We start from the raw sequence: 14847 nt of genomic DNA, 5'->3' as shown, positions 1-14847 counted from the left end.
GTACATTGAGAAAGCTCTCATGGATTCTGAAGCTAGTCCCAGGCCCGAGGCCCACCCCAGCTTTGTTTCTGAAACGTACTGCATTCCCACTTCTTGCTCTAAAATCATCCCTTCAGAACAACACGAGACCTGAGGGACAGGGGAGCAACCTTTGCCCAGGCCCCTGTTGGGCTCCCCCAGTCTCTGACCCAAAGCAGGGGGGCCCTAGGAAATGCAAGATTAGTCTTCTTTTATTCTTTTTTTAAAAATATATATTTTGTTTTTTTTTTCAGAGAGGAAGGGAGAGGGATAAAGAGTTAGAAACATCGATGAGAGAGAAACATCGATCAGCTGCCTCCTGCACACCTCCCACTGGGGATGTGCCTGCAACCAAGGTACATGCCCTTGACCGGAATCGAACCTGTGACCCTTTAGTCTGCAGGCCGACGCTCTATCCACTGAGCCAAACCGGTTAGGGCACTTCTTTCTTTCTTCTTTTTTTTTTAATTTTTTTATTGATTAAGGTGTCACATATTTGTCCTCATCCCCCCATTCCCATCCCACACCCCTCCCCACGGATGCCCCAACCCCCTGTTGATCTTAACCATTGGTTAGGCTCGTATTTATGCACACAAGTCCTTTGGTTGATCTCTCCCCCCTCCCCCCACACTCCCCTATCCTCCCTCTGAGGCCTGATAGTCCGATCGATGCCTCCTTGTTTCTGGTTCTGTTCTTGTTCATCAGTCTATGTTGTTCATCATTTCCCCTAGATGAGCAAGATCATGTGTCACTAGAAACATACTTATAAGAACTGAATGTGAGACGAGCAATAATAGTTATGCTGACAGGCAAATGAATCAGTCTGTAGTAAGTTTCTTTCTGGACCAACAGTTCTTTTGAGACCCAATTTCAATGTCCACCAGTTCCTTATGTGTACATGTCGGCACTGACTTTTCAGCTCTGGATGATGGACAAATGGTGGTAATGCAGGTCCGACTCTCTCTGGTTTGGTCTCGGCCGGACCCAGAGGCACGGCCTCACCCGGACCCAGGGGCGCGTGGCCTCACCTGGACCCAGGTGCGCGCGGCCTCACCTGGACCCGGGACCCAGCCTCACCCGGATCCAGGGGCACACGGCCTCACCCGGACTCGGGATTCAGCTTCACCTGGACCCAGGGTAGGGCACTTCTTTCATTCTTTAAGTCTGAAGAGTCCCCTCCGTCTTACCCGAGGATATGTTTTCATTGATTTTTAGAGAGAGTGGGAGAGGGAGAAACAGAGAGAAACAACGATGTGAGAGAGACACATTGATTGGCTGTCTCGCACGCGCACCCCAACCAGGGCCGGGGAACCTGCAACCAAGGTACGTGCCCTTGATGGGAATCGAACCTGGGACCCTTCAGTCCGCCGGCTGATGCTCTAGCCACTGAGCCAAACTGGTGAGGGCCATCTCAGGACTTAATTACTGAACAGAGTAACTCCATTCTCTGCACAGTGGATGCTTGTGCGTGCCTCTGGCTGGATCCGGGTGCACACGTGTCCTTCGCTCATCCTTCTTCCTTCCAACACATGTAGAAGCCAAGGGGCAGGTCGTTGTTAGAGCCTCAAGGCCTCCATCAGGCCCGAGCAGGAGGTGGGGGGCTGTCCTGGAGCTCGGTTTGAGTTACAACAAAAGCAAGGGCATTGTTGAAAGACCATCTTTAGAGCAAAAAGGCTGTACGATTTCACTTGGCAAAGACCTCGGGCCTCTCTCCAGGTTATTCTTTTCTGCTCTACTCCAAGCATAAAAGCGATGCTTTCAGATATGCTCTGAGGCTGGATTTTTACACCAAAGCCAAAGTAAGAACGAGAGAGAGAGAGAGAGAGAGAGAGAGAGAGAGGCAGGCAGGCGGGGGGTGGGGTGGGGGTGGGTGGGTGCGTAGTTAGCCAGCTCCAGAAAAAAAAAAGGCAGTATCATTTCTGACCAACTGAGCGGCATCTGAAAAATCGGTCTATCCCCACAATATACATACACACCTCCTCTATACATGCACACAATCACACACACACATACACACATGTAAGTGCTCAACTCTACACCTAAAGCCACTGAGTCCTCGGCTCAAGCACAAAAATAACTTAGAGTATTATAGAATGTGTTCAATCATCAAATAATGTATTCATTCATCAAATAATGAGTACCTACTATGTGCCAGAAACCGTTCTGGGAGTTGGGAATACAACAGCAGACAAGACGCAATTACTACCCTCATGAAAACTTTAACATTATTAAATCACATTTATCATATATGTATTAAAGTCAGTCATTGGGCTATGTAACCCCTTTACATGTATGTTACCACTTATTCCTCACAACCACCGAACAAGGAGATAAAATGGTCACTTCCAGGTTCCAGATGAGAACCTAAGGCTTATGGAGATCAAGTCATTCACCCAAAGAAAGGGATGGCGCCGAGATTTTCCTCCAGGGGGGGCAACAGCGGGGTCTGAGCCAGCTAATCCTGTACATCCAGGGCTAGCTGTCCACTGTTCACCGACCCAGGGCTGGCCTTCAGTGCTGACGGGACGAAAGCAAACACACTTCTTGTTCTCTCTATTCCAGTGTGGAGGGTTCTGGAGCTTTCTTTCTTGCCCCCCATTCCCATGGCTTCGGGGTCCAGGAAGAGGAGGGCCCTTGCTGGCACTTGCCCCTCTCACTTCATCCCTTCCTCTCTCTCCTGGGAAGAGAACAGCAGGGAGGGAGCCGCCTTTCCGCGCTGGCTCCCAGGGAGAACCCACAGGGCGCTCTCTGCTCCGGAGGCAGGCCCGAGGAGTGGAGGGGCGATGTGTCCGGAAGGAGAAGCAGAGCAAATGCTGGACTGCTCTCTCCGAGCAACAGCCCTGAAGACACCTCAAGAGGGGGCTGCCCAGCTGGCAAGGCCTGTGTCAGGCAGCTGTGCGCCCAGGAACGGGGAGCAGCACACACAGGGCAGAGCAGGGCCGTGCCATCTGCCACAGGCCCATGCCAGCCTCACCACGTCAGCAAGGTAGGAGTGCGAGGCATCAGGAGCGGAGTGACGGCTCCCCCAAGCCAGCCACACGCGAGGGCTCCCCTCGAACCATCCCTTCCTCACATTAGATGCCTTCCCTGCTGCCATGTGGCAGCTGCCAGTGCCCACGGTCCCATCATTAGGAGCATGGAGAGTGGAGTCAGAAAACCCTAGGTTTGAACTCCGGTCCATGTCTGACTGTAGGCTTCTGAGCAGCAGGTTCCTCTTTTGTAAAATGGAAATTACAACCCAAGCTGACTTGGTTCAGTGGATAGAGCATCAGCCTGGGGACTGAAGGGTCATGGGCTCGATTCCGGTCAAGGGCACATGCTGGGGTTGCGGGCTCAATCTCCAATGTGGGGCGTGCAGGAGGCAGTCGATCCATGATTCTCTCTCATCATTGATGTTTCTCTCTCTCCTTCTCCCTTCCTCTCTGAGATCAATAAAAAATAGTTTAAAAAGGAAATTATAATAATTACCCCTCAATAAAAGGTGAAGAGATTGACAAGTACAAATTGCCAGTTTTCGAAACAGTGATGGGGATGTGAAGCAGAGCACAGGGAATATAGGCAATGTTGTAATAACTATGCATGGTGTAGACTTATTGGTGTGATCGCATCGTAGGTTATACAAATGTCTAATCACTAGGTTGTATACCTGAAACTAATATATTGTGTATCAACTGTAATTGAAAAAAAATTTAAAATATATTTATATTGATTCCAGAGAGAAAGGGAGAGGGAGAGAGAGAGAGAGAGAGAAACATCAATGATGAGAGAGAACCATGGATCGGCTGCCTCCTGCACATCCCACACTGAGGATTGAGCCTGCAACCTTGGTATGTGCCCTGACCGGGAATGGAACCATGACCTCCCGGTTCATAGGTTGATTCTCAACCACTGAGCCACGCCGGCTGGGCTAAAAATATTTTTTAAAATTTATTTTATTATTTATGTTTGTTTTTCGACACCTTTTTTTAAAATCCTCACCTGAGGGCATTTTCTATTGATTTTTAGAGAGTGGAAGAGAGAGGGAAAGACAGAGAGAAACATCAGTTGGTTGCCTCCTGCACTCGCCCTGAAGCCTGCAACGGAGGTACATGCCCTTGACCAGAATTCCATAGGAGGTGCGCAGGAGGCAGCTGATCAATGTTTCTCTCTCATCGATGTTTCTAACTCTCTATCCCACTCCCTTCCTCTCTGTAAAAAAATCAATAAAATATATTTTAAAATATTGAAAATAGGATAAGCAACAAAATTAAACAACAAAAAAGCGCTGGCTGTGTGTGCGCAGGTGTGCGTTCCCACTTTAGGGGTTCGAGTTGTGTGTTGGGGAGGGAAGATGGTAGTCCCGGGGCAAACATATTAAAGACAGCCAACTTCCAACCCATTAGCGGCAGTCCCCTGGGGAGATTGTGTTCAACCCTGTCAGCAAGGATCTGCAGTGCAGGATAACCATCTCTACCTCAGAGGGAGCTTTTAAAGGGCAGAGCACAGCCTTGTTCTAGAAGGGTCCTTCAAGTGCACGCTGACCGGCCTGACAGATCTGTTTGCATGTCAAAGCACTGGGTTTGTCTGTGCTTTGTAACCAGAACTAACCTGATCTCCTCTCTAAAATTCCAGTGTGTTTCTCATCCATTTCCTTCTAGAAATCTCCTTTATTGAGGCAGTAGAAGACTCCCTAATTGTCATCTAAAAAAAAATCTTCAGAAAATAGGGGTGCATGTGGAGGAAAACTGTGACAAAGGAGCACAAATTGGTGGGGTTTCAAGCACTGATTACTCCTGGATATCTTTTTTAAAAAAAAATACCATATTTTCCAGCGTATAAGACGACTGGGCGTATAAGACGACCCCAAACTTTTCCAGTTAAAATATAGAGTTTGGGATATACCCGCCCTATAAGATGACACCTGATGTACAAGACGACCCCTGACTTTTGAGAAGATTTTCCTGGGTTAAAAAGTCGTCTTATACACCGGAAAATACGGTACATTTTTTTAAAGGGAGAGGGAGAAAGAAACATCAATGATGAGAGAGAATCATTAATCGGCTGCCTCCTGCACGCCCCCCGCCACCTCAGGATCAAGCGAGCAACATGGGCATGTGCCCTTGACCGGAATCAAACCCAGGACCTTTCAGTCCGCAGGCCGACACTCTATCCATTGAGCCAAACTGGCTAGGGCTGGATAAACCTTTCTTGATTTGTTTGGGAAGAAAAGAGAAACTAACAAATCTGATTCCTGGAGGGTTTGCGCATGCCTGCAGAGTCAAGCGCTCTCTAGGGCAGCCAGCTCCCAGGGCACCTTGCTTTTATAAGTGTTTGCCCACAGATGCATCCCAGCTACTGAAAGTCCAGAAGGAACAATCAATTGCATAGATGAGCCTCAATAAGATTTTGCTTTATTTGAGTGTATATTCAAAGCTTTGGAAAAATAGCTTTTGCCCTCAGTTAATTGAATAAAGTCTACTGAACAGAGACAATGTATTGGACAGCATTTCTAAGCCTTTTTTTTCCCCCTTAGGGGGGAGGAGACGCATGCCTCTTTGAGAAGCTGAAAAAGAAGTGATGGGTCGCCCTAACTGGTGTGGCTCAGTGGATAGAGCATCGGCCTGCGTACTCAAGGGCCCCAGGTTCGATTCCGGTCAAGGGCGTGTACCTTGGTTGTGGGCATATCCCCAGTAGGGGGTGTGCAGGAGGCAGCTGATTGATGTTTCTAACTCTCTGTCCCTCTCCCTTCCTCTCTGTAAAAAGTCAATAAAATATATATATTTTAAAAAAAGAAGTGATGGGTCCTTTTCCCCAGAGAAATGCTTGAACAGATAAGAATTTGCATTACATACGGAGTAGTTCATGGATCCCCTCATCTATTATTGGAGGCCCCTGCCTTAGAGAGGCTGGAAGACAAAGAATGGACACTGACACCTCAGTCTGCATGGCCCTAGGACACTGGTCCTCACTGGATAGGTCATGTATACCAGTACCCCCAAGCAGGCCAGGCTGATACGGCCGATTTTAACCATTTTTAAAATAAATGTTTTTATTGAGTTTAGAGAGAGAGGAGGGGAGAGGGAGAGAGAGAGAGAAACATCACTGATGAGAATCATTGATCGGCTGCCTCCTGCACACCCCACACTGGGGATCGAGCCCGCAACCCAGGCATGTGCCCTGACCGGGAATTGAACCGGCGACCTCTTGGTGCACAGGACAACACTCATCCACTGAGCCACACCAGCCAGGGCTAAAATTGACTTTTTGATATATAGTTTTATAAATGTCATCACATGTACAGATTTTTATAGCCATGACCAAAATTAGGACACAGAATACTTCTGTTACATGAGGTCCTGTCATACCCCGCCCCCACCCCTAGCACCCATTGATCTGTCAGTCAGTATGTACATTTTGTCTTTTTCAGAATGTCATAAACATGGAATATATACTATGTAACCTTTTGAAACATGCTTCTTTCACTCAGCATAATGCCTTTGACATTCATCCCGAGTGCTGTGTATATTGATAGTTTGCTCCTTGTTATTGCCGAGTAGTATTTCATTGTAAACGTTTAACGCTGTTTTTCCATTCATCTATGGAAAAGGATTATCTGGGCTGTTTCCGGTCTGGGGAGACTTTGAATGCAGTTGCCATAAACCTTTGTGAAAGATGTTCCTCTGAAGGCAGAGTTTTCATTTCTCTAGGCCAGTGATCGGCAAACTCATCAGCCAACAGAGCCAAATATCAACAGGACAACGATTGAAATTTCTTTGGAGAGCCACATTTTTTAAACTTAAACTTCTTCTAACGCCACTTCTTCCAAATAGACTCGCCCAGGCAGTGGTATTTTGTGGAAGAGCCACACTCAAGGGGCCAAAGAGCCGCATGTGGCTCGCGAGCCGCTGTTTGCTGACCACTGCTCTAGGGTAAGTACCCAGGAGTGGGATCATACGAGTTTTACAGCAAATACACAGTATATTCAGTTTTATGGGAAATGACTAAATGGTGTCCAAAGTGGCTACAGCATTTTGCTGGTACACTACCCTGGCGATGTATGGGGGTTCTCGCTAGCACTTGGTATCACCAGCATTGGCATTGCCAGCATTTCTCATTTTTGCCTCTCCAGTAGGTGTGGTGTGGTATCTCATTGTAGCCTTGACTTTCATTTTTGCACCCCAGCACTTAGCACCTTGGTAGGTTCTCAGTATTTGTGGAACTGAAACAAACTCACCACATTTTTTTTACTCCTGTTTTAAAACTCATTGTTTTTTTAAAATACATTTTTATTGATTTCAGAGAGGAAGGGAGAGAGAGAGAGAGAAACATCAATGATGAGAGAGAAACATGGATCGGCTGCCTCCTGCACGCCCCACACTGGGGATCGAGCGCACAACCCAGGCATGTGCCCTGACTGGAATCGAACTGTGACCTCCTGGTTCATAGGTCAATGCTCAACTACTGAGCCACACCGGCCAGGCAAAACTCAATGTTTTAATTATATTTTCTACCAAGCTTTGTGTTTAAAACCAAAGAAGTTTCATATTAAGCTCCCTCCTAACTTCCTGTACTCACTCCTTCTCCCAAGTTCTAAACAAATGACTCTTTCTACAAGATTGATAACCTATGATTTTCACTCGAACTTAAAGTGAACTTGAAGGCTAGCAAATAAGACTGCTTTTGAAAGGCTCTATTAATACTGTTTCTAGTACTAACAGGAAGAATCACCAGCAGTAATTGAATAATTACCGTATTTTCCGGCGTATAAGACGACTTTTTAACCCAGGAAAATCTTCTATACGCCCAGTCGTCTTATACGCCAGAAAATACGGTAGATGAGCCAGGCACTGTTTTAGGAGCTGTTCCTATAGTAATTCACCGCTCCAACCCCAAGAGGTAGTTATTATTCCCATTTTACAGACATGAGGACTGAGGTTTAATGAAGCTGACAAACTTTCCCAAAGTCACACAGCCAATAGGGGAAGGCACCAAGGTGCACACCCAGGTCAGGCTGGTTCAGAAACCATAGCCCTGACCATCCGTGTGGCTGCTCTACGGAGCAAAGGAAACAGTTAGTTGTTCTTTAATCAGCAGCAAAAACAATCTCAAGTCACTTTCATTTTTCGAGTTAAAAATATAAAATGTCAGGAAAGTGAACCATTCTCCGCTTCACATCAGTCTACTGACAGCCCCTTAGGTCAGCAATGAGGCACATGAATGAGGGGTGTGGTGTGGGACCCCAGTCTGGGCAGCCTGTACTGTCCATTGAAGGACAGACTAAAGATCTAATTTTTATTTGTTAAATATATTTTTATTGATTTCATAGAAGGGAGAGGGAGAGAGAGATAGAAACATCAATGATGAGAGAGAATCATTGGTCAGCTGCCTCCTGCACACCGCACACTGGGGATCGAGCCCACAACCTGGGCAATTGCCCTTGACTGAAATCGAACTTGGGACCCTTCAGTCCTCAGGCCAACGCTCTATCCACTGAGCCACGCCGGCTGGGCCAGACTGAGGATTTGAGACGCTACTCCTGTGAAGCCAGCAGCACAAGTGGGACTCAGTGGAACAAACTGGACTAGGAAAATGATCTAGGAAAATGATCCCCGTCCATGAAATCCGGAAGCAAGTTTACATAGTTCTATACTTGAGAGCTCCCTCCAGGAGATATAAGCTGAAGTTGGAATAACGGCTCCTTTTATGTTGAGTCATAAAATAAAACAGTATTTTAGAGATAAAAAATAAGATTAATAATATGCTACCTGAATCATCTCTTGACTACGCATATCTAGGGATAACACAGAGCTCCAGTCTTCAGAGGCGTATGGGGCACTAATGCTTTTTTTTGGGGGGTGGGGGGGGTGGGCACTAATTCTAATAAAACAGGACACACTGGACTTTTCGCTGGAGTTAAAACCACGGCCAAGAAACTATCAAACTGAAATTCAGTGGTTTGCCTTTAGTATTTTGATCTAAAATACTTCATATCTCTTCTGTTACCTACTCTCTCCCAAGCCCTTGGAGTTGAATTTCTTTTTATGTTATTGACCAGGCAAGCACGACACACAAGTCGCAGGCTCTTATGTCTCTAATGATCACTTCCCTCGGCCCAAACAATCATTTCATCCTTCAAGCATGAAATCAGGGGGCAATCTGTGCACCAAAAATAAATACAATTATGTCACAAGCAGCCATTTTGGGGGATCATAGTTCCACAATGTCAGACTTTTGTGTGTTCCAGCACCATACAATGACAGCATCCATTTCTGTATTTTCCTCACAAGGACTACATAACAGAAAGAGGTTTATCTGTACTCATACCAACTCTCAAAACTGTCTTAAAACCAATAGTTCCACCAAGTGATTACAGTCACGGAAAATTATGACAACTCTACAAAATATGTGGGGCTCCAAGTCCCAAGCAGTAAAAGTCAAGGTCATGAATTTTATCCGTCTGGAGAGCTTTTTGTAACTTGTGGCAGTTGCGTTATACATGGACCTCCATAGTGTTCTTATTTCAGTGCTTAAACACTCAATAACCATAGAACCTACTGCAAGAATAGCATTTACATGAATTCTTCAGCGGCTTATAATACACAGCGTCAGTGATTAATGAGAAAGCATTAAATAGCAAATGACTGGAAACTTTCCAATCAGCCTTCCCAAATGTACACATTCCTGACAAAGTTCTCCTATGAAACCTAGACAACCCCGAGAAAAAAAATAATCCGATATTTATATAAACCATAAGCCACTCAGTAATGATCTGAGCTTTCTATACAATTGTGGTTTTTCTCAAAGGAGCAAAACTTCTTTATCAAGACCATCGAACATCCTGCAACCCAATTTGCATAACCAACATCCCATTTTCTGTTTGAAATCAAAACTTTTCATCCTTTACACATCCATTGGTCACTGAGGAGATACCATTTTTTAAAAAAGGAAATAAACACAGCGCAAATCAATTTCCCTTGCCAAAAGTGTAGTCCAAAGTTTACTGGGAATTATAGCTCATTGTAATACCAGACATAAGGACAAGCAGTTAAAATCAGTTTCTCTTTCCCCAAAAGTGCCTCGGGACATTTAGTCTTGAGGGAATCAACCACCAGATCAGCATAGGATTTTGTCCTTTTCCTTTCCAGGATATTCCTGCCTCCCCCTCGATCTTCTTTCTAAACATGACAATTGCCCGGACAAACCTCAGCAGGATCTTGTCACTTTTCTACCAAAGCCATCATTCTGGTATTAATTCTGAGACATGGCTTTCAACCCCGGTCCCGAGAAATTCATCACACCGCAAAACACAGCCAGACCCCCGCCGGGTGAACTTGACCGCTATTACTCACGGGCACACATGTCCTCCTTCATCCGCTGCCGCCTTGCCAAAGCCCCAGGGGGTGGAGAAGGGCTGCCAAGTTTCTCCTTGGAGATCCTCGTCCATGGTAGGGAGCCAGACAGCCTGAGGACGGAGAGGAAGGCCCGTGTTCTTTACTCTTTTACCAGAACGATCGCATCCTAACAAATCCCTGCTAGACAAGAGTGAGCGGCAGGAGAGGAGGAACCGGGCCGGGAGGCCAATTATATTTCCTCTCTCAGCTACTCGGAAACCAGATCCGCTTAGACAGTCACGTGCTTTGAGAGATTTGAAGATGCAAAAGAGGAGTAGCTGTGTCTTTTGTAAATTATTAACAGGGACTTTTTTCCTGACCGTGAGCAAAGATGCACGGATTACTCATTTAAGAAAAAAAAAAGCAAAAAAGCAATCATGGTCCTAACCGGTTTGGCTAGAGTGTCAGCCTGCGGACTGAAGAGTCCCGGGTTCGATACCCATCAAGGGCCTGTACCTTGGTTGTGGGCTCCATCCCTGGTGGGGGTGGGGGGGGTGGGGAGGGGCATGTAGGAGGCAGCTGATTGATGTTTCTCTCTCATTGATGTTTCTACCTCTCCATTCCTCTCCCTTCCTCTCTGTAAACTCAATTAAATAAAATATATTTTTTAAAAAGAAGCAATCAGGTTTGGCATGAAGCACATACATTGATGAGCCAGGAAACAAGATTTCTGATAGTGTGACCCCTACGAATCAGGGACACGCCAGTGCAGTTAGCATGGACGTGACAGTGCACAGGGAGTCGAGTGGTACCTTCTGAAGGCCTTTGCCTCGGATGAAAAGGAGTATTCGCCCCTCCCTGTCTACGAACTCACTATGCGCTATTGTGGTCGGCAAACTGCGGCTCGAGAGCCACATGAGGCTCTTTGGCCCCTCGAGTGTGGCTCTTCCACAAAATACCACGGCCTGGGCGAGTCTATTTGGAAGAAGTGGCGTTAGAAGAAGTTTAAGTTTAAAAAATGTGGCTCTCCAAAGAAATTGCAATCGTTGTACTGTTGATATTTGGCTGATGAGTTTGCCGACCACTGATATAGAAGAATGGAACTGTGACCTCCTGGTTCATTAGTTGACCCTCAACTTCACACCCCCCCCCCCCCCCCCCCCCCGTTTCTTGTTTATCCTCCAGGTTTGAGACCTAACGTGTCTACCTTAAAACTGCTGTATTTGAAAGCTGCCAATTTCAATGCTCCCGCGTCCCCAGCAATTTCAACTCAGGGCGAAAATGCTGGTCCAGAAAGCACTCGTTTCCCAGGACACAGGCAGGGGACCCGCGGGGCACCCTGTGCCGAGTGGTACAGACGGGGGACTTTTTCTCAGGCTCACGGCTCCTCACCCTCGGCATCACTGGCATTGGCGGCTGGACACTGTGTGGGGGTGACACCCAGGCCTCGACTCACTAAACGCCTGCAGCACCGCCCTAGTTGTGACAACCAATTTCCCCAGGCGCGTTGGGAAAATTTCCTGGGGCCCAGAGACCAGAAGGGACGGCAACTCTAGGGTTCCACGAGTTCCTTAAGGGGACTTACAGACAGCAGAGCGTCCTGGGAGGCCGCAAGACTGTAGACCGTGGATCCCACAAGGCCCTGGGGCTGTAGGTAGCCACGTGGCCCGGGCTAACACAGGTGCACGTGCTTGTTAAGAGCTACACCCCATGCAGCAAACAACTTAATGGGCCCAGTTATCTACGCAAGCATATCCCCTTCAGGTGCTATGGGCCCACCCATCCTGGGGTAAGCAGGTGGTCAGCTTGCTTCTTTTTAAAAAAAAAAAATTATTTTATTAAGGTATTATATGTGAACATATCTTACCATTGCCCCCCCACTCCCATACATGCCCTCACCTTCCAATGTTTTGCATCCGTTGGTTATGCTTATATGCATGCATTCAAGTCCTTTCGTTTATCTCTTATCTCCCCCACCTCTCCCTAACCTTCCCGCTGTAATTTGACCGTCTGTTTGATGCTTTACTGCCTCTGTATCTATCTTTTTGTTCCTCACTTTATAATGTTCTTTATTATCCACAAATGAGTGAGATCATGTGGTATTTTTCTTTCATTGACTGGCTTATTTCACTTAGCATAATGTTCTCCAGTTCCATCCAGGTTGCTGCAAATGGTAAGAATTCCTTCCTTTTTTATGGCAGCATAATATTCCATTGTGTAGATGTACCATAGTTTTCTGATCCAGTCATCTGCCTTCAGCTTGCTTCTTAAAATTGGTCATGTGAAGTACCATGTGAGTACCAATCCACCTAAAAAAACATTGCCAAATACCCCCCCGGGGGGGGGGGGCAGAATCCCCCCTGGTTGAAACCACTGTTCTGGGCTTGTTTACTTATTGAAACTTTTCACAAGAGGAGGAAGGGATATTTACATTTGAGGGAGGATCATACCAAACACAGGCAGTAGGTAAACAGTGAAGGCTGTGGAGGAACCAGAGGCCTCATTTGCGTTGTCATTTTCAGTTGTCAAAACGGAGTCACCTTTTCCTTTTTAATCCTCACCCGAGGCTAATTTTCCATTGATTTTTAGGGAGAGTGGAAGGGAGAGGGAAAGACAGATAGAAACATCGATGTGAGAGAAACACATCGATTGGTTGCCTCCTGCACGCCCCTGACCAGGGCTCGGGGCCCAGGAGGAGCCTGCAACCGAGGTACGTGCCCTTGACTGGAATCGAACCCGGGACGCTCTATCCACTGAGCCAAACGGGCTAGGGCTGGAGTCTCATTTCAAGTGGGAAATACCAACTGTTCATTGACATTTGTCAAATTGCTCACTAGCTGTGATGGTTGATTTTGTGTCATCTTGCCTGGGCTACAGGGTACCCGGATATTTGGTTAAACACTATTTTGGGTGTCTCTGTGGGGTGCTTCTGGATGAGGTTAACTTTGGAATCAGTGGAGGTCAGGACGGAACAAAAAATGGATAGTTTGCCTCCCAATCCATGGGAGGTCAGGACGGGACAAAAGCGGGAGTGAGGGAGGACTTGCTCTCTCTGCCTGACTGTTTTTGAGCTGGGACATGGGTCTTCTCCTGCACTCTGACTTGAACTTGTACCACTGGCTCTCTTGGGCCTCCAGCTTGCAGATGGCAGGTCTCCACAACCACGTGAGCCCTGGCCCCGTAGCTCAGGTGGATGGAGTATTGGCTGGATATGCCAAGGTTGTGGGTTCCATCCCTGGTCAGGGCACATACAAGACTCAACCAATGAATTCATAAATAAGTGGAACAACAAATTGGCATTTCTCTCTCCCTTCCTCTCTCTCTAAAAAGAATAAATAAAAATGTGAAAAAAAGCCAATTCCTGCCCTAGCCGGTTTGGCTCAGTGGATAGAGTGTCAGCCTGCGGTCTGAAGAGTCCCGGGTTTGATTCCGGTCAAGGGCACATGCCCAGTTGTGGGCTCGATCCCCAGTGGGGGGCTTGCAGGAGGCAGTGATCAATGATTCTCTCTCATCATTGATGTTTCTATCTCTCTCTCCCTCTCCCTTCCTCTCTGAAATCAATAAAAAAAATATTTTAAAAAAAGCCAATTCTTTACATTAAATCTCTATTTATCCATCTAATCAGTTGGCTCTGTTTTTTTTAAAAATATATATTTTTTATTGATTTCAGAGAGGAAGGGAGATGGATCGATAGAAACATCAATGATGAGAGAGAATCATTGATTGGCTGCCTCCTGCATGTCCCCCACTGTGGGGGATCAAGTCCGCAACCCAGGCATGTGCCCCTGGCTGGAATCGGACCTGGGACCCTTTAGTCTGCAGGCTGACTCTCTATCCACTGAGCCAAACTGGTCAGGGCAGTTGGCTCTGTTTTGCTGGAGAATCCTAACTCCTACACTGCTCTAGGTTTCAAGTCTCTAAAACCTGCTGTTTGGAATATGCTAATTTCTGCTTAGTTACACATTCTTTATTTTGCCTCACTTTCTGTCAGCCCATTGCAAGTAGGGCTCATTCTGGCAAACTATCCAGAGCTGGTCTTTGACAGCAAAACAAATCAAGGCAGAGATAATGGGATGTTTATGTGCCTTAAGTTAGTGCAAAAAGAAAAAGTCTTTTCAATTAAAGGCAGTAACGGCAGTCTATTTAAATTCAACACCGAGGAATTAGGCAGAGGGTTTCATTAGCAGTTGGGCAAGTCCACAGGTGATGGTGGACATCTCATTAACAATGGCATGTCTGCTCTGGCTGGTGTGGCTCAGTTGGTTGGGTGTTGTCCCACGCACTGAAAGGTCGCCGGTTCGATTCCTGGTCAGGGCACATGCCCGGGTTGTGGGCTCGCTCCCCAGATCCCCGGCCACTGGGACTTGAACCGTGACCTCCTGGTTCATAGGTCAACACTCAACCACTGAGCCACGCCAGCTGGGCCCGTTTCCAATTCTTTTGAAGACACACCTAGGAGTGGGATTGCTGGGCCACATAGTGACTCCATGTTTAACTTCGTGTGAAGTTGCCAGACTAT

General features: G+C 46.7%; 1 protein-coding gene across 1 annotated transcript in view; it reads right to left on the bottom strand.

Annotated features, from left to right (window-relative positions):
• FRMPD4 (FERM and PDZ domain containing 4) overlaps nucleotides 1-10447 on the bottom strand; it is a gene marked incomplete at both ends in the record, with an annotated part of 720410 nt that extends 709963 nt beyond the window's left edge. The window contains one exon of the mRNA XM_079764311.1: nucleotides 10347-10447. Coding sequence (XP_079620437.1) covers nucleotides 10347-10441 — 95 coding nt within the window. The remainder of the gene's footprint in view (nucleotides 1-10346) is intronic.
• Nucleotides 10448-14847: the final 4400 nt, after the last annotated feature.

This window comes from Cnephaeus nilssonii (assembly GCF_951640355.1).
Source record: "Cnephaeus nilssonii genome assembly, chromosome: X".
NCBI classification, from domain to species: Eukaryota; Metazoa; Chordata; class Mammalia; order Chiroptera; family Vespertilionidae; genus Cnephaeus; species Cnephaeus nilssonii.
The sequence above is the reverse complement of the archived record's forward strand: the minus strand, read 5'-3'. Positions and strand labels throughout refer to the sequence as shown.